Below are 17,925 nucleotides of genomic sequence, written 5' to 3' on the forward strand. Positions count from 1 at the left end.
TGTTAGCTGGCAGTCTTCATGGGGCCGCTGGAGTTCACCAAAGCCTGGCATGTGGCCTCCATCCACTTCCTTTGCCTTGGGGAGTAGCTGGGTTGGCCTCCCTCCTCTCAGCGCTTTGTGCAGACTGGGGAATTTGTAGCCCTATAAGCTGCTGACAAATGCCTTTCTAAGGAAAGGGTTTAGACGCACTTGGCAAAAGGCAGATCCCATTAGCAATTCTCTAATGCTGGCTGTTGGAGAATACCATGTTCTGCGCAGGGAGGCTCAGAGCCCCTTCTCTCCTGGGTTAGAGGCCCTCGCTGGCTTTGTTCCTCTCCCCCCCACCCCCGCCCCCGCCTTTGGGGCCAGCAAACAGGGCCTGGGGTGGACGGAGGCCCTGCCACCAGGAGAGCAGCAGGGAAGACCAGGAGGCAGTTGTGTGAGGCCCGTCGCTCTCCCGGGATCTATTTATCTTCTGTTTCTCTGTTGCCCTCTTATTCCTCATCCTTATCCTCTGGCTTTTTCTTCTCCTCTTCCCTTTTCCCTGCCTTTCTTATCCACTTCCCGCCCTTCTCCTCTCTCTTTCCCTTCCTTTGCCCTCTTCCCTGCCCCTTTCACAAAATGGACTTGAGGCAGAGTCTCTTTATTTTCTATAGAAACGAAACATTCAGCCATTGTGTTTTTCAGTGAGTAGAGGGCGAGGGGCCGACGCTGGTGTTTTTTGTAGGCAAATCTCAGTATTTAAAGGGCTGGCGCAGGCTCTGTGGAGTTGGCCCCCTGGGCCTGGGGAGGGCGGCTGGGGGCTGTCTAGGGGCCTACAGAGCAGCCTCAGTGCTCTTCTCTGCTCATCTTGTTTCATTCTGAGAACATAAAAAAAGGAAAAACAGGAAAGGACAAAGAATAATGTAACAAACACCCATGTGGCCACCACCTAGAACTGACATCTTTGCCTGAGGTATTTATCAACGAATGGGAGCATTAAACACAGACCAAGTGGGGCTCCCTTTACTCCTCCGTGGAGCATTGCCCCTTCTTTCTCCCCAGTGGGGGAGAGCGGTGACACTATCATCCAGTCATTGTGAATATTCCTCATCTGTTTTCAGATGTTCACTGCGTCTCTGAATCCATGAGTAATGTATAGTCGTGCTGGGTGTGTTTTTAGAAGTGTACTTAAGTGCTGACATGCTGTAATATCATAATGCAGCTTGCTTTTCTCACTAAACATTATGTTTTTGAGACTTATCCCTGTTGATATTTACATCTGGTTTATTTCAGTGCCGTGAAGTGCTTTGTTGTACCACAGCCTGTTTATCAGTTCCACTGTCAGTGGATACTTGGTCATTTCTGGCTTTTCTGTATTACAAGAATGCTGCCATTTTAAATGTCTTCTTTGGGACTTCCTGGCTGTCCAGTGGTTAAGACTCTGAGCCTCCACTGCAGGGGGCTCGGGTTCAATCCCTGGTCCGGGAACTAAGATCCCCCATGCCACGTGGCACGGTCAAAAAAAAAAAGTCTTCTTTGTGCCTCCTGATGCGGGCCTTCTGGCCGAGTTCACGTGGGCCCAGATTCATCCCTTTGACTTCTTTGGGTTTCTCTGAGCTTCACCACTCAAACCAGCTGCCTTCTTCCTTTCCTTAACTCTCCCAGCAGGGGAAGGTTTGGGGGAGTAGGAGGGGGAGGAAAAGAGGGATGTGCTGAACGGAACTGGGGTTGATGTTGCCAAGGCATGGTCTGTATTTGTCATCCCACCCCTGCTGCCCTATGGTTCCTGTTTGATTTTTATTTAATGTTAGTGCATTCATCATAATACCATTTAACAAAACTTAAATATGTATCTATTTCACCCACATTCCTGCCTTCCTAGCACAACTGTTTTCACTTTTCTGAGTCCTTTTGGTCTCTGTCTTCAAGCATATTTCTACATAGTTGTAATTGTACACATAGCATTGTGTATTCTGCATTTTCAACTCATCCATGTATTACAAACATTTCCATACTGCTACAGTGTTCATGATGACCATTTATTTCCGTGATCACGTAACCACTTGCCCTGCCACGTGCCCTAACCCACTCTTCCGGTCTTGGGGTCTGCTTTTCCTCCCCTTTCTCTTCCCCACTGCCAGCAATCTTTGCGATCACACTGCCATCTAGAAGCAGAGAAACAAAGTTGGGTTACGGCCCTGACCAGGTCCTCTCCCACCCCCAGGTGCTGCCCCAGACCCACCACCTCCTTTGAAACTCCCTCTTTCCTTGGTGATAGGAAAGCAACCAAACGCAACTGTGGGACAGTCTCCGTGCACGTGGCTTTTTTTTTTTTTTCGGCTGCATTGGGTCTTCATTGCTGTGTGCGGGCTTTCTCTCGTTGCGGCGAGCAGGGGCTACTCTGTGCATGGGCTTCTCATTGCGGTGGCTTCTCTAGTTGCGGAGCACGGGCTCTAGGCGTGCGGGCTTCAGTAGTTGTGGCGCATGGGCTCAGTAGTTGTGGCTTGCGGGCTCTAGAGCGCAGGCTCAGTAGTTGTGGTGCATGGGCTTAGTTGCTCCGCGGCATGTGGGATCTTCCCGGACCAGGGCTCAAACCCGTGTCCCCTTCATTGGCAGGTGGATACTTAACCACTGCACCACCAGGGAAGTCCCGCACGTGGCTTTGAGATGGTTTTAAATACTCACAAATCGGCTCCTCCCAGGAGGAAACAGTATGGAGCCGGCTTCTTAGGCCTTGTTCCTTCTTCTCTAGGTTTTCGGGGAGATGCTGAAGGGGATTCTGAGGCGCTGCTGTGGCCCACCCAAGCTCCCCTGGGCGGGGGCCTGGGGCTGAAGCCCTCTCTAGGAGCATAGAGTGTGTGTTCTACTCGCAGAGGTTAAGCTTGGGGTGGTGCGAGCGAGAGAAAACCAACCGCACACGTGGCAGCATTATACCGTCCCTGGAACCCTCCCTGTGGTGTTGACGTCGCCTCGGTGATCTGTTTCTTTAGCGAACTCCCTCCAGCCAGCGTGGAGGTTTCTGTTTATCTCACTAGAGCAAGGCACCAGTCTTCTGTCCCTTCTCACAAGCCAAATGATCAACTTAGGGATGATTAAAAAAAATAATGATGAACTTATTTATAATAAGAGCTAATATTTACAGAGTACTTACTGTGTGCCAGATGGTCTGCTCGAAAGCATCTTCTACTTGTCATTTTACTTCCAGCTCCCAAGTAAGACAGGAAACTATCACTACCCCCATTTGACGGTGTGGAATTGAGGCTCTGAGCAGTTAAGTGACTTTACTGGATCTTCCTTAGAATTCTTACTGTACTCTTCCTCCAACCATTCCAGCCATCCCAGCTGGGAAACGACATGTTCAAGAGAAGCAGAGACGAACTGCTCCCTTTTCATTCCCTTCAGTGAAGCCCCTTGCTGGGGTGGCAGTTATTTTGTACAAAGGCATTGATTAGAAATTTTCCATTCCCTTTAAGTTTCCCATAAGAGGCTCTGCCCTATTTTCGCCTTAGAAGTCTCTGCTTCGGGGAACCTGCTTCAAGGGAGGTGGGGAGCAGGAAAGGCCTGATGGGGCGGGGGGCGGGGGAGAAAGGGGAGAGGTGATCATATCTCAGCCTCCTTCCCCAAAGCCTCAGAGAAGAGGGAGGTGGGTGGTGCAGAAAGTGTGGATGCAGGGCCTGCCCTGCCCAGCTCCTCCTTGGGGATGAGAGTCCCCAGCCTGGGGCTGTGAGAGCCCCCACCACTGGCCTGACTGGTAGAAAGAGCGGCAGCTTTTCCAGCAGGCAGACCAGGCTTCCTGTCCCACTGTGGCCACTTACTGGCCAGACGACCTTAGGTAGGCAACTTGAACATCTGCAGAAGGAGGATAATCGTACTTCCAGGAGTGAGTGAGGTCCCACGCCCCGTGCGGAGCACAGAGCAGATGCCCAGAGAGCAAGCTTCCTTCTCTCACCCGCTGGTTCATCTCTGGAGGAACATACACACTTAGGGCTCCGAGGCCGAGCTAACCCAAGATCCGGTGATGGGAAGGCGGCCTGGCCCGATGCTTGTTGATTCTCTTTCTCTGTCCGTGTGCCAGAAATGGGCTTCTCTTGGTTGAAGTCTGTGGTCATTGTACCGAGTCGCTTTCTGTTTACACTCCACAGTCACATGCACCTCATCATCTTGGGCTCGAAGCACCAAATACAAGGGGGACTTCGTTTTCGCGTAGCCGTGGGGGAGGAGTGGGGAGACCCAGGGGCCCAGGGGAGCTGTTCCTCTGTTGACTTGGCGAGGACTCCACAGCAGCCAGCTGGGGGCTTGTGTCCCTGCCCTGCCGTCCTGGTCCCCACCAGCAATGACTGGAGAGAGGCTGCAGCCGTGGTAACAAAGAAGCCCCTTAGAATAGTCACTTGGAGAAACCGAGGCACCAAACCAGGAAGTGAGCTTCTTTGCCTTTGGATTTTACTTCTCCTGCCTTCTCTGTCCGTCCTCTGTGCCTGCTTGCCCTCCACAGACCAACTCAGCATCCCAAGTCTGGGCTACAAACAGGCCTGCCGCAGTGTCTAATCATAGCAGCGGGCAGGCCCGGGTTTAACCCAACACTTGAAATCGCCCAATTTCAGAAACTGATTAAAGAACTTTGCCAAGGCATTTTTGAGATGAGGCATGGAGCTGGGGAGGCATTTGTCTGCAGCTGGTCAGCCTGTCATGTCATGGGCCCCAGCCCCAGGCTCCCTTAAGGCTTCTGACTCAAGCCCAGCCCGATCCTGGTTGGGGACACACCTGATGTGAGCCCCAGGCCTCTGGGGGATGACATGCCATTGTGAGGATGAGGCTGGAAATGCCCCGAGTCTCTTGTACTCTGACACACAACTCAGGAGGCCCGGACAGCTCTGGGCGCATCCTGAAAGCCCCTGAGTGTGCCGGCTATGGCCACGTGCGTTTGTATGTGATGTGTGTTGTGGGAAAGGCAGTCCCCAGAGTCTGTTTCTCTCTGGACCTGTTCCCCGACATGCCAAGCCACTCCTTCTAATAGGTGTGGACATAATAGACTCGTTTTTCCTTTTGCAGACAGGCTCACCGCTGCATGCCCGCTGCCCCAGCCACCATGCAGGTCATAACACCAGGGCTATATTTCTGGTACCTCAGCATCGCCCCCCACGGCGAAGTAAAATGTCAGCGGAGCAAATTACCGACTGAATGCTGTGGAATCTATAAATATTAAATTGCTCTGGCTTTCCCTGGCCCATATAAAATTAAAGCTCCAGTCAGCTCCAGAGGGGAGGCAGCTGGTTAGTGCAAGGGGGGAGGGGACCAACTGCCAGTGGAGAGACAAGTGTCCCCAGAGGGCAGGGCCGAGTCTGCCTCTGTGGGCTGTGGGTGGTGGCTGGAGGAGAAGCAGCGGGGAATGGGGTACAAAGAACAGGGAGGTGGAAAACTCACACGCGACTGTAACCCGGGAGGGAGCTCCTGTGATTTTCCACTGGAGGCTTTATGGTCAGAGGCGGGCTGTGGTTCGCGGGGCGCTTTGTGTTGCGTTTCTTACCCCGGCCCAGGACTCTACTTTGTGTTGCGTTTCTTACCCCGGCCCAGGACTCTAACGTGAGACCGACGGCACTGCTGTCAGCACATTCCCTCCAGGGACTGCCCCCCTCAGGGCAAATGCTGGGACCTCCCCCAGCAGCAGGGCTGGAGGTGGTGGCCAGCTGTCCTCCTCCTGTCCTCCTGCCCCTGGCAGCCCCTGTCCCAGGCTCCTCCCCCCAACAGGCCCCCTGTGCTCGCACGGGTGGGGCCCTCCCGCCCTTGACCTGTGCTGGGCTGCATTGCAGGGGAGCGGGTGTTCACACCACCTCATGAGGTCTAGACTCCCTGCAGGTATGGGAGCGGCTCCTGCTTCTTGGGGATCTCTCTAGGACTTCTCCTCTGCTTCTATGTGCCAAGCCCCCGTGCTGAGTTCTGAAACGCACAGCCTTGTTGATCTTTACGTGGCGGTGGGATAAGGTGGGAGCTGCAGTGCATTCACCAGGAGGCGGGGGGCGGGGGAGTGACTTGCTTAGGCTTCCGTGGAGAAGTTACCTGCCAACCCAGGGGGGCTCCCTGGCTCTTCAGAGGCTGAGCCCAGCTTCCATCCCAGGGCTCTCCAGCTGAATTGTGTCCTAGGGGGCCGTCCCGTGGACTGTGGGTCCGTGGCCAATCTCGCGCCCTCTCTTGCAGGCATCCCCACCCTCATTGTGCTGGACCCACAGGGGGAGGTGATCACGCGGCAGGGGCGGGTGGAGGTGCTGAACGACGAGGACTGCAGGGGCTTCCCGTGGCACCCCAAGCCCGTGCTGGAGCTCTCCGACTCCAACGCCGTGCAGCTCAACGAGGGCCCCTGCCTCGTCCTTTTTGTAGGTATGAAGCTCAGCGGGAGCCCCAGGGTGGGACGGAATGGGCAGAGCTCACTGGGTGGGGGTCGGGGAAGTCTGTCCCTGCACCTTCTTTCTGTCGCCAGCAACGCAGAGCCTGGGCCTTTGTCTCCGCGGCTGCCATGCTTCTGACCCCAGTGATTTATTCGTGGTTCTCCCCTGTGGGCGGTGGTGTTCTGGGCGCTGCTGCTGTGCTTTCCTTCCTAGCTGCTCCCGGCTGCCAGCTGGGAAGAAGAGGTCAGCCCGAGAGGAAGCCCTCGGCCCTGTGATGAACAGACCCATTGTTGGGGGCCAGGCTGCAGCACAGCAGCTGTGGGGGGCTGGGCCCCTTAGGCCAAGGCTCATCCCAGCTGCTGCCGCCGCTCACCTGTGCTCTGCAGAGCTGCCCCAGGGTGGCTGGAGCAGGGCCCGGCCTCGGGCGGCATCTCCGGGGTTGAGAGCCCCTCAGTCTCCCCACCTCTCCCACTCTGGCTTTCAGTGGGTGACAGCAGGAGGACACAGAACACCCACTCCAGGCTCCCTGCAGGCCCATGGGGTGACCCTGGTTCCTTCTGCAAACGGAGCAACTGCTGGCCAAGGGCCACTTTGCCCTCTGCCTTGGGACTTGTTGCTTGGTTCCAACTTAAAGTAAATCTGAATACCGGAATCATGGCTGAGCTGCTGCCATATGCACCACAGTGAGGGGGCTGGAGAATGCAGGCAGCATCCGACCCCCATTCTCTGGAAGTCTGGTTTGGGGGCCCCCAGGTGGGGAGCCAACATGCGGACTTGAGGGAATCCTGAAGCAAACTGACTTGCAGGCTGGCCCTGTGCTTGGAGGACAGAGGAGGCCCTGGGAGGGGATGGCCTTGGGGGACCATTCACCTTGGGGCTTTCCTAGGCAGGCTCACACGCCCACATCCTGGGGCCTGGGAAGCAATTCTGAACTGAGGGACCGTAGGGAACCTCACTGGCCATTTGCAGATGTGGAAGTAGGGTCCCAGGGAGGCAAAGCGAGTTCCCAGCATCACGGAGCTAATTAAATGTGGATGTAGAGTGTGTGGTGCCGAGCCTGCGCACTGGGCCTCCGGGGCGATGTGGCACTTCTGGGTGAAGGTCCTGTGCGGGCACCTGTTTCCACCCACCCCCGGTCTGCGCTCGCTCTCGGTTTCAGCGTTCAGCAGGAGTGAGCTGCTCCCATGCTGCTGTTTCACTGGAGGCAAGAGATGCCCAGAGGGGGCTCTGGGAGCCGGGTTGGGGGTTCTCCCCTGCAGTCAGCCTGTCCCTTCCCAGCCAAGTCCTGCTGCCAGCTGTGAAGTTGCCAGTGCCCTGGTGCCTCCCAACCACCACCAAAGCTGCTGATCAGACCACAGTCCTGACCCACCACCACCAGTTCTGCCATTTGCATTAGGAAGTCAGAGATCCGCGGTCACGGCATCTCATTGTGTGATTGTGAGAAAAACTGCCGGGACCTCAGGTCCTGGCTTAGGGGAGGCTCAGCTTCCAAGGTGGGTTTGTGAAGAGCTCAGTGAACAGAATTGCATCTGCCTGGGCATTAGCGCTACTTGGTGAAGCGAGTTCTTCCTGGGGGCATGGTTCAGGACAGCCTGTGTGTGAGAGCAGCGAGCAAGCTGGCCTATGCCTGGGGACGCACGCTCCTGCACCCAGAAGGCGAGGCTGGTGTCCCAGGAGAGGCTTCTCTTCCATTCAGGGGCTGCTCAGATGGGCAAGTCAGGCCCTGGACCCAGGCACCACTCCATCTTGACTGACAAGCCAGTGCGTCTTTGTGTCTTTCTCTCCCCTGTCACAGATTCTGAGGATGACGGGGAGTCCGAGGCGGCCAAGCAGCTGATCCAGCCCATAGCTGAGAAGATCATCGCCAAGTACAAAGCCAAAGAGGAGGAGGCGCCACTTCTGTTCTTTGTGGCGGGGGAGGTGAGTGCTGCTGTGGCCTGGCCCCCGGGGCTGGCTCAGCTGGCCGGCTTTTAGAACACCAGTGATACAGCCCTTGGGGATGTCTGAAGGGGGTCTGGGGTGACCGTGCTTCCAGAAGACTCCACAAACAAATGTAGCATAAAAAGATGTCAAGGAAAACCAATTCTGGCCCCTGCCGCCTCCTTCTTGCCATCTCTCACACAGCAGCCTCAGGGCCGCAGGAGGCCCTCCCACGACAGACATTCCCCCCCGCCCCGCCCCCCCGTCCCTTGCACCCAGGCTACACCCACCCCAGCTGCTGGGGAGCCACAAAGATCGCGATCAACACTTACTCCCTCTGGGCTGGGTCCAAACCAAACTCTTGGTGTTTTACAGAGTGTCTTCTCGGTTAGTCCCCTCCCCCAGCCCGCAACGGGGCCTTTTCCCATCACGGGATGCCGGTGGGGATCCGACCACCACTCCGACCTGCAATTACCCCTCCAGCCCAGGGAGGGTGCTGACGTTCCTGGCATCCCTGTCTCTCCCACCCCAGGCCTGTCCCTGGAGGGCCTTCAGCTGGGCTGGACCGAGCATAAGACTCTCCACCACCGGGGGTGGGGGAGGAGGAGGGACGAAGGGCGGGCCTTAAGCTGGGCCGCCTCCCGCGAGGTCTGGGAGCCTGGGTCCCGCACACGTGGAATCTGCTAGATGGCCACAGCCACGCCCCCTCGGTCCCCACCCCGGAGCCACCCTCCGCGCGCTGCTGCCTCCCCCTACCCGGGCACTGGCCTAAGCCAGTTATTGACAGATACACGTTTTGAAGCCCCCCTGCCCTCCTTGCTCCCATCTGTACCTCCAGTTGGTCAGAGCCCCCTGCTCATGTCACGCTGTGTTTGGATCCCAGGGGATGGTGCGGCGGCGCGACACCCTGAACCACCCATTCATCACCTCAATAGCGCCCCTGCTCTGCGGGCCCCTGGAAGGCAGCTGAAGTCACCCTGCCCAGCCGTGGGGTGGAGGGAACAAAGCAGGTTCACAGGGCCCTGCCTTGGGGGTCCCCAGCCCGCTCCACACAAAGCACAAATGGAAGCCGCTCTGAATGTATTAAACTCTAACCCCTTTCGAACGGCTCGGAGAGAAAAGATGGGCGCAGAGGAGAAAGGGCTGAGCCGGGGCGGGGGCAGGGCTGGAGGGCTCCGGTGGCCGCGTTACAAACGTGGCTGAAAAGGAGCAGTGGCAGGTTTCCTATAGGCCAGGCCCCGAGCGAGGCGCCTCACCTGCACCGCCCACGTGCTCCTCACCTCGCGGGCAGGGAACATCATCGCTACCGTCTCACAGACGAGGAGAGTGAGGCTGAGCGAGGCTGAGACCGCTCCGAGTCCGGCCCGGGCGGGCTGTGCGTGCTGGCTGGCTCTCACGCTCGCGGAGCCCCACATGAGCCATTACTGAATCCGTTTCACAGGTTTTAGGAGACCTGGGCTCCGAGAAGTTTCTTGCCAAAGGCCTGCATTAAGTGGGTGGCAGAGAGAGGAGTGAACGTGAGATGAGGAGTGACTCCAGAAGCAGTGCTCTCGCTCCCTCTGTCCGTGCGGGTCTGGCAGACGGGCCGCCCAGCCTGGACCAGGAGGTTGGGCAGAGGCCCAGGGGCACCCGCTGCTCCAGCTCTCCCACCCACCACCAGGCCTTCCCCTGCTCTGCACCTCGGCTCCTGGCCTTGGCAGCTCTCTTGGTCCAGTTCTCTGACCTCAGAAGCAAGGCAGCCAGGAAGGCGCACAGGGCGCTGGAACGTCAGGCACCAACTGGGGGCCTCTGAGCCCTGGACTTAGGCCCTTCACATTCCCCCAGGGCTGAAGGGGCCTAGGCTTTGTCTTGATCCTGTCCTCTCCCGCAGGCAGAAGTTGCCCCTTCTGAAGCCTTAACAGACGTAAAAATTCATCTCCCCGTGTTTGCTCCCGGGAAAGTGGATGTATGGTATTTGTCCAGGTGTCTCCCCTCTGTTTATCGTGAAGATTGTTTATTAACCCAAATGGAGGCCCTGAGTTGGGTGAACGCTGCCAGAGATGCTGAATCACCCGGCATTGCTGGGAAGTGCATGCTCTTTATAGGGTGGGGGAAAAAAAGACAATCACTAATCATCTTTCCTAAAGAACTGCCCTTTCAGAAAGAAATGTTTTTTGTCTCAGAAACCGGTGAGCCTCCTCACCAGCATTTAAGGCCAGGAATACCCCGAGCCCTTTTTCGGCAGGGCGACTCAGGTCTTTTCATTCAGTGGAGAATTTTGCACATTTTATGGTAAGACAACCTGGGGATGGGTATAGAGAGTCCATTTCCTGTATCAGCAGCGTGAAAGGTAATCTCAGATGGTTGCTCCCTTACAAATCTTTCTCCTTGTCTTTGGATTTCTCTTTGCCTTTATACTTAATAAAGCTACATCTGATACTAGGGAAATTCCTCAGGGCAGTCACTGGGAATGTACGATAAATACAGCGACCCGTGTAAACTTCAGTAGCACTTCAGGGGCCCCAGCTTCTGAACTGGCGGTGTAACTCCTGCCCCCGCTGCAGCTGTGGGGCTGGGGGTAGTGGGCTGTTTTTTTAAAAACATTCTGAAGTTGAAGTCCAGATTGGCCTGGGCCCACAGTGGGGCTGCAGATAATTGAGAGTTGGTTGCAAAAGTAATTTATCAAAGGACATCCCATTTTCACAAGTTAAAGTTGCTTTCGTGCTAATAAAAAAAGATGACTTGCTTGGGGTTTGGGGTGATGCAGAGAGAGAATTTTGTGAACCAGGCTCCCCCTCCCCCTGGCAGGGCAGGGTCCCCTGCTCCCCGTTCTGAGAGCCCATCTTTCCTGGAGGCCGGCCGCTCTCCAGGATGATGGGGTGGTTCCATTCCTAGGCCGTCTGGGGGAGTCCGGGCCCAGGGGACTCTCTACCCTCTTTCTTGAAAACTTACTGGTTTTCTTTCCCTCTGGTGACTTCCAGGATGACATGACCGACTCCCTGCGAGATTACACCAACCTGCCCGAGGCTGCCCCTTTGCTCACCATTCTGGACATGTCAGCCCGGGCCAAGTACGTGATGGACGTGGAGGAGATCACCCCTGCCATTGTGGAGGCCTTTGTGAATGACTTCCTAGCAGAAAAGCTCAAACCAGAGCCCATCTAGTCGGGCTCCAGCTTCCCGGGATGTTATTTAAAACTCATTCTTCTCCTCCCCCTCCCCCGCCCTTCCCTCCACCCTTGGACTTTTCCAGGGTGTCCCGAATCACACAACCCAAGTGTCCAACCTCTCTGTGGTGCCTTGTTTTCTGCATTAACTCCTCAGCTAGCACCCTAGGGTGCACATCCTCTCCAGCAGCAGAAGAACCTCCGTGTTTGGAGACTCTGCTTGGGACTCGCGGGGCTGGCATAACCCGGCCCGAACTGGGACTGCAGCGTTCTCTTGGTCCCTAGCTCTTGGTGAGGTATTTGCCAGGGTGTTCTTCTGTCAAGTGGGCACCAAGGGACAGAGCATCGGTGCTCTGGCTCTGCCTTAGGTGCCAGCACGTACGTGCAGAGCCCGAGGGTTCAGAGGCACACGCGCGGCGGGTGGAGCAGGGAGAGGGCGGCGGCCACGGAGGCCTCCGTGCAGAGCTGCTGGCGAGGACGTCCTTTCCTAAGTGACTTGGTCTGTCTTGGTCTGAGGGAAAAACACCAGCTTGTCAGCCGGTTCTTGGGCAGGGCCTCTCCAGCCCTCAAAGGAAGTTTGTGTTCTTTTCTGGTGAGGAAGAGAGTAGCTACGGTAATGATTCACGTAATAATTGCTTACTTTGATGGAGCGCCTCCCATGTGATAAGGAGCTGCTCATTCCTTCCTTCTAGCTCTTTCTTCCTTGATCTTGAGCTTCTCCCAGTTTCTACCTTCTCAGATGAACGGCCCCTACAATCTTGGAATGTTGTTACTAAGTTCTCCCCCTTGGACATCTTCCCAAGAAGATGCGGTGGTCCTGTGTTCCCGGAGGAGCACCAATCACCAGCGCAGACCTGACTCAGCCCGGCTCTGGGCCTGGGGCCGCTGGAGCTCTGCTGAGGTGCCCTTGCCCACCCTTGGTTACCCCTGCATTCCCTTTTCTTCTCAAAGCAGAACTTAAAAGAGACAAAAAAATTACCAGAAGCCTAGATTTTTCCTAAGAACCTGCAGAAAGGGCTGTGCCCTGAGGTGGGAGTGCAGACCAAAGACAGGTCAGCTAAGAGTAGGCCCTGGGTCCGCTCTGCTGGGCCCAGCTCAGCTCCTTGTTTGGGCTGAACTGACCACAGAAAGGAAGCTAACAGCTGTGCTCTTAGGATTTGGGATGGAAGGCTTTGCGTAGGGCCTCACAGGGTTTCAGCCTATCTCAGTCAGGAGTCAGGGCCTTTAAAATAATCTCAGGCCTCACCCCTGGCTCCACTCACAGCCAATCAAGACCATTTATTTGGAAAACCCAGCCCCCTCCAATTAGCTGTTGACACAGTCGCTCCTTGCTGAGTGGGATTGTTGATTTGTAGTTCAGAGGTACAAATTTAGTTGGTAATTAGACTGTTACTGTTACCAGCCTGAAATGCAGTCGCCTAGTAAGAAATAAAACAGGCATCTCTGGACGTTATCAACCACTTGGCCATTCCTGTCCTTCATAACAAAAATCTTTTGGCTTGTGTTGTGCTCCATGGGGTGGGCAGTGGCGGGGGGCGGGGGGTACACACAAGATCCTCTTGACTTTCACCGGATATTTGGCAGCTATGTTTCAGAATTTTTGAGAACCAAGCCCTAACGTGGTCATCCATCGAATCCTCTGGAAGCCGGGATGTTCGTTTGGATTAGCGCGCCAGAGGCAGATCCCCCGCTGGAGCTCTGGCCGCCACCTCTCCGGGTTTGACTTGCTATTGCAGGGGGTGGAGTCTCAGATTACAGACATCCTTGTGGACACGTATTCATTCCCCCCCTTCACGGGAACACGTGCTCAGAAGCCTGAGAAGGCCAGTTGGAGAAACACAAGGAGTTGAGCACGGGTCCTCTTGTGAAGAATGGGGCAGTAGTTGGAGACTCTCAAACCTAGCTCTGTCCTAGGGCTAGGGGCTGCTCCGGGAGCCCTGCCAGTGTCTCCCTGGGGGGCGGGGGTGTGTGGGTACGAGGTGAGGTCACCCTCACTTGGAGGATGGTCGGGATTTCTGTCTGTGCCCTGTACCATGATGGCCTTGGAGCAAAGGTGGTCTCTCTTAGCAACTACTTAACCTTCTGGGGCAAAAGAAACAAAGTCCAGTTGAGGAGTCCTCCTCGCAAGTCACTGCAGCAGAAAAATTAGGTCATTTGTGATCCTTCTACGGTCCATGCAGGGCCGACTAAACTACTTGCCACTAATGTCAACTGGACCCTTGACACCAGAATTCCCCTTCTGGAGGGGGGTGTGGAGGTTAAGATCAATGGGAAGGTTTACCAAAAAGGTGCTTTTGGTTTATACGGTGGCGACTTTGGGGGAAAAATGCTGGGGGAGGATCACCTCACCAGTGAAAAATCCCGGTCTCTATAGTGCGAGAGATCTTAAAGGTTATTGATGCAGACGAAGTGGGTGGCATCTTAATTCCCACTAAGCAGCTCCAAAATATCTTAAAATTCTTGTCGCTAATCGGAAGCAGGTTAAAACACCAGCTGTGACATACTCAAGGTCTTCCGCCAGCAGCAAGGGAAACCATGCCCTGCAGGTTGAGGCAGGATGGTGGCTGTAAAAATGCCACTTGGGGTTCCAGATCTGTGTTCACCACAATGACTTCCAGATCCGATTCTACCCATTTTCACAACAGAGATGAGATTTTTTTTTTACCTGTCCCCAACAATAAAGATCTGCTTAAGACAAAAAGTATGTGTGTGGGGTTGGCATGTACAGCGGGCAGCTGTAAAGGCCAGAGGGCGACTGAGAATCAGCTTCTTTTCCAGGAGTGAGGGGGCTGCCTGCTACCCCCGCCCCAAGTGTGTCCTCGCTGTCAATGACTCTCGCTCATCCAAGCGCAGGGAGCCTGTTCTGCTTTTCTGGCATCAGCCAAGCTTCAAGTGGTAATTTTCAGCCAGACTGTGTTTTTTCCTGTTGCCTAATTAAAGCCACTAAAAAGCTGTTCTCTCCTCCTGCGGCCTTGTTCCAGGGCAGCAAACGGAATTCTGCAGCGATAGACATAGTAGAATGTGGTCCAGGAACGGAGCAGCTGGACCCAATGAGGTCATCGGAGGAGGAGAACTACACACGTGCGTGCGTGTACACGTGGAGAGGCCTGCGGGCTTGGAGTGGCAGCCCTGGGAGGGGCCCAAGCAAGTAGCTGGTCCAGCCCCTCTAGTCGTGCAAGCATTCTGTTCACTGTCACCTCCCCCTCGGGCAGGCCCCTGCGTGCCCGCTGGGAGCAGGAGCTGAACACGGTGGCGGTGAGCGGTGTGGATCGTGGGAAGTCCGGCAGTGCCCCTGCAGCTTCTCTCCGGGTGCTGCGGCGTGAACCGAGGACAGCCCGGAGCTCAGGATCTTCCATTTACCCTGAAGCAGCTGTGTTCAGTGAGCTCTCAAACCTAAGTCCCTCTTTGCTGACACCAACAGGGACAAGAGCGCCCACTGCTTTCCTCCAAGCAGGCTGCTCAAGGGAAAGTGCTTTGGGGACAAACGGCTGTTGTATATTCGCTTCATTATTGATTGTTCATTATTAGCAAGTGGTGCATGTGTGAAGGGTAGAATATTTTCCAGGAAACGAAAAGCTCGGATGTAGGAAAATCTTATATTGGGTCTACTCTATGGCCGGGATTTCTCCTTCTACGAGGGTAGATCTGACATCAGGACATTCTAGGTATTCCTAAGTGTGAAAGCACGAAGAGAAGTAACTCTGCTGCATTTTTCAGCCTAAGTATGTCTCACCCTCTTGGCCTTCTGGAATACTTCCCGAGTCAGGAAATGTGTGACTAGATTTGGGTAGGACTTGTTCTGAGGGGCTGTAGGGTTTCCATGCAACAATGTCCCACCTCATGAAAGCCTCTGTCCCCAGGCCTGTAGGCCAGTGTGCAGCCCCAGGAAGGCAGCCAGTCTCAGGTCTGACTCCTGGGCGCTCTTGCCTCACACAAGTAAGTCACCCACACGGGCTAGAAGTGGGGTATGGGAGGAGGCACGATTAGGACCCAGTCCCCCAAAACAGATCTCCTTTGATACCAGAGGATATGAAGTCCCCAGCCAGTCAAGCCACTCTGCCGGCCTGGGGTCACAGAGGTTCAAGGGCGACTGGGAGGCCAGACCCTGCTGCAGCCACGTCTTTCCCCAACCTTAGTTCTCTTCTTGCATTTTGAGGAAGGATCAGCTTTGGTGACGGTCTTCTCCAACTATGAGGCCTTAGTTGAAAAACTTGCTCCTCCCTACAAAACAGATGTGAAGAACAGAGCTGCTACCATGCGTGATGTATGCAGATTTTCAGTACCTGGCCTTTGAGTAGCGGCCTGGCTTCCTGAGGCTATGAGCGCCTGCAGCAGCTCCAAGGTAACGCGGGACCCTGGTTCAGGGACTGTCAGTCACCCACAGCAGCACGTCTGGCTTCTAGCTTCTTTCTTTTGCGTGTTCACTGATGCGGAGGACGTGAGATCTTGGGGTTTAAAGGTGCACGAGTGTGTCCTTTAAAACACCTTTTTCAGGTGGGCCAGTCAGTTCTGCTCCCACAGCGGGTGGAGGCGGCTTGGCTAAGAGGGGCCCACAGCACAGCCGGTGGTTTTCAGCACCAGTCGGGGAACCCTGGGCGAGGCGCTGATCCTGGAGTCTTCGTGTGGTGGCACAACAAAAGTGGAGCAGTTCAGCTTTTGGTGACATCGGGTGTTGCTAATAACCCTGGGGCAGGTGGTAGAAGGGCCCAGTGGAAACCGGTCCCCCAAGGTCTGCTTTATCCTCTGGGCCTTAATGACTGAGATTCTAACATGAGCTAGTAGCCACGGCTGGGGGAGGGAAGAGGACCTTTCTGCCTCCCCTGCCCTGAAACTAAGCGGGGCGAGGCAGTGGGTTCTCAGTGTGAGTTCCAGGCACCTGGGGACATCAGCATTAGTCCAGAGCTGCTTTCCCAGAGGCCCCATTCAAGGGGAAAAGATGTGCTAGTTTTTTCTGAGGCAGCTACTTCCCATTTCTGTCCATTTCCTCCCTAGTTTTTGGTCCAATGTTCTATACTTCAGATTCTGCCGAGAATGAATGACAATGTGGGTGGGTCTTCAACTTTAGCACCTCTGAGCACAAACTGCTTGCAAAAGGCCCACTGTGGTGGAGGGAGACTTTTGACTCCATCCTCTTTCACAAGTTATATCCAGGAAAAATCCCCACCCTTCCCTTCAGGGTTGGGAGTGGTTGAGGCGTGACTGCCCCCTTGTGGCAGAAATCACCATTACAGCCACATGCAACACAAAAGCAAGGGGCAGCTTGGCCAGCCTTCTGAAGGCTTCTCTTTCAGCCAAGCAATGTGTTTTACTTGTCATATACTGCTCAGTTTTCATTCCTGTCTCCTGGGGAAATGGTGACATAAATATTGGCCTCAAAACAGAGAAGAATTCCAGATGGCTAATTTCCATCACTAGGCAAACAACTTCACCATTTGCTTCCCCTGTAATCATTTTAAAGAAAGAAAAATTTGCCCTCCCCTCTGCTAAGTTATACCCACAAATATACAAGAACTCACAAGGCATGGTATACAAGTCATTGACTATAAAGTGAATGGGATGTAAATGTCTTTTCCTTCTTACACCCAGGATGATAGAATGACTTGCTAGGTGTGCCCTTCTGCGGTGCTTTGTTTTTCTGAACAAAGACAAGGTATAGGGTTTGTTATTCTTTCAGTGGTTTTTACTTTACAATAAAAGTCAGCAGGAACGATAACCCAGGGACAAAAATTGCAGGAGACTGGTTTCATGCTGAAAAGGCATGAGCCTCTTTTTATTTTTTTTAATCTTTATTGGAGTATAATTGCTTTACAATGGTGTGTTTGTTAGTTTCTGCGAGCCTCGTGTTTCTTTAGCACTTTTCCAAGGTGTTGGGAGACTGTCAATAGAGTGGTATCGTTCTCCGGTGTCCACCGCCCCCGATTTCGCCTGCTGGTGTGATGGGCATTATAGCTGTGAAGCTGGCAGAGGGCCCCAGCCTTTGTGGGCTCAACACAGCATAAAGGCTGTGGGCTTTTCTACTTCTTAAAAGCTGATGGGGGATGGAGAGTCTCAAGAACATTCTGGGGGCCACTGTCACCCAACATTTGTGCAGGGCCCTGGGCAGCCCCAGACCAGAGTGGGACACCAGAGCAACTTCCGGCCAGTCACCCTGAGAGAACACAGCCAACCAAAGAGATTGTTCCTTTAAAAACCCCTCCCCTCAAACATAACAAAGCAATCCCACTGGGGCACCACTTGGGGCACGGTCATGCGTGACCTTTTGGTCTTACCAGGGAGCTGGGCGAGCCAAGGGGGGAGGGAGGGGTCCACGGTTCATCTTGGGCATGCTGCAACTCATTGGACCTCCCTGTGATGAGCAGCTGAAGGGCTCCCAAGGAACCCCAACCATGACAGGGGCCACTGTATGGAAGGGACGTGGTGACACTACACTGCTAGTGTCTTTGTCCTCAGCTACAACCATATTCGCTGTGGTTGTAAAAGCACTGCTTGAACTAGGTCCCATACTCTAGTTCCCGCCAT

General features: G+C 54.7%; 1 protein-coding gene across 2 annotated transcripts in view; it reads left to right on the forward strand.

The window, feature by feature from the left end:
• The window catches only part of NXN (nucleoredoxin), a 142,196-nt gene extending 129,330 nt beyond the window's left edge, over nucleotides 1–12,866 (forward strand). For both annotated transcript variants that reach the window (XM_082443546.1, XM_082443547.1), the window contains exons 6-8: nucleotides 6,154–6,333; nucleotides 8,137–8,261; nucleotides 11,222–12,866. In XM_082443546.1, coding sequence (XP_082299672.1) covers nucleotides 6,154–6,333; nucleotides 8,137–8,261; nucleotides 11,222–11,404 — 488 coding nt within the window. In that variant the 3' untranslated portion in view covers nucleotides 11,405–12,866. The remainder of the gene's footprint in view (nucleotides 1–6,153; nucleotides 6,334–8,136; nucleotides 8,262–11,221) is intronic.
• Nucleotides 12,867–17,925: the final 5,059 nt, after the last annotated feature.

Source organism: Balaenoptera physalus (assembly GCF_965194825.1).
Source record: "Balaenoptera physalus genome assembly, chromosome: 20".
Lineage (NCBI taxonomy): Eukaryota > Metazoa > Chordata > Mammalia > Artiodactyla > Balaenopteridae > Balaenoptera > Balaenoptera physalus.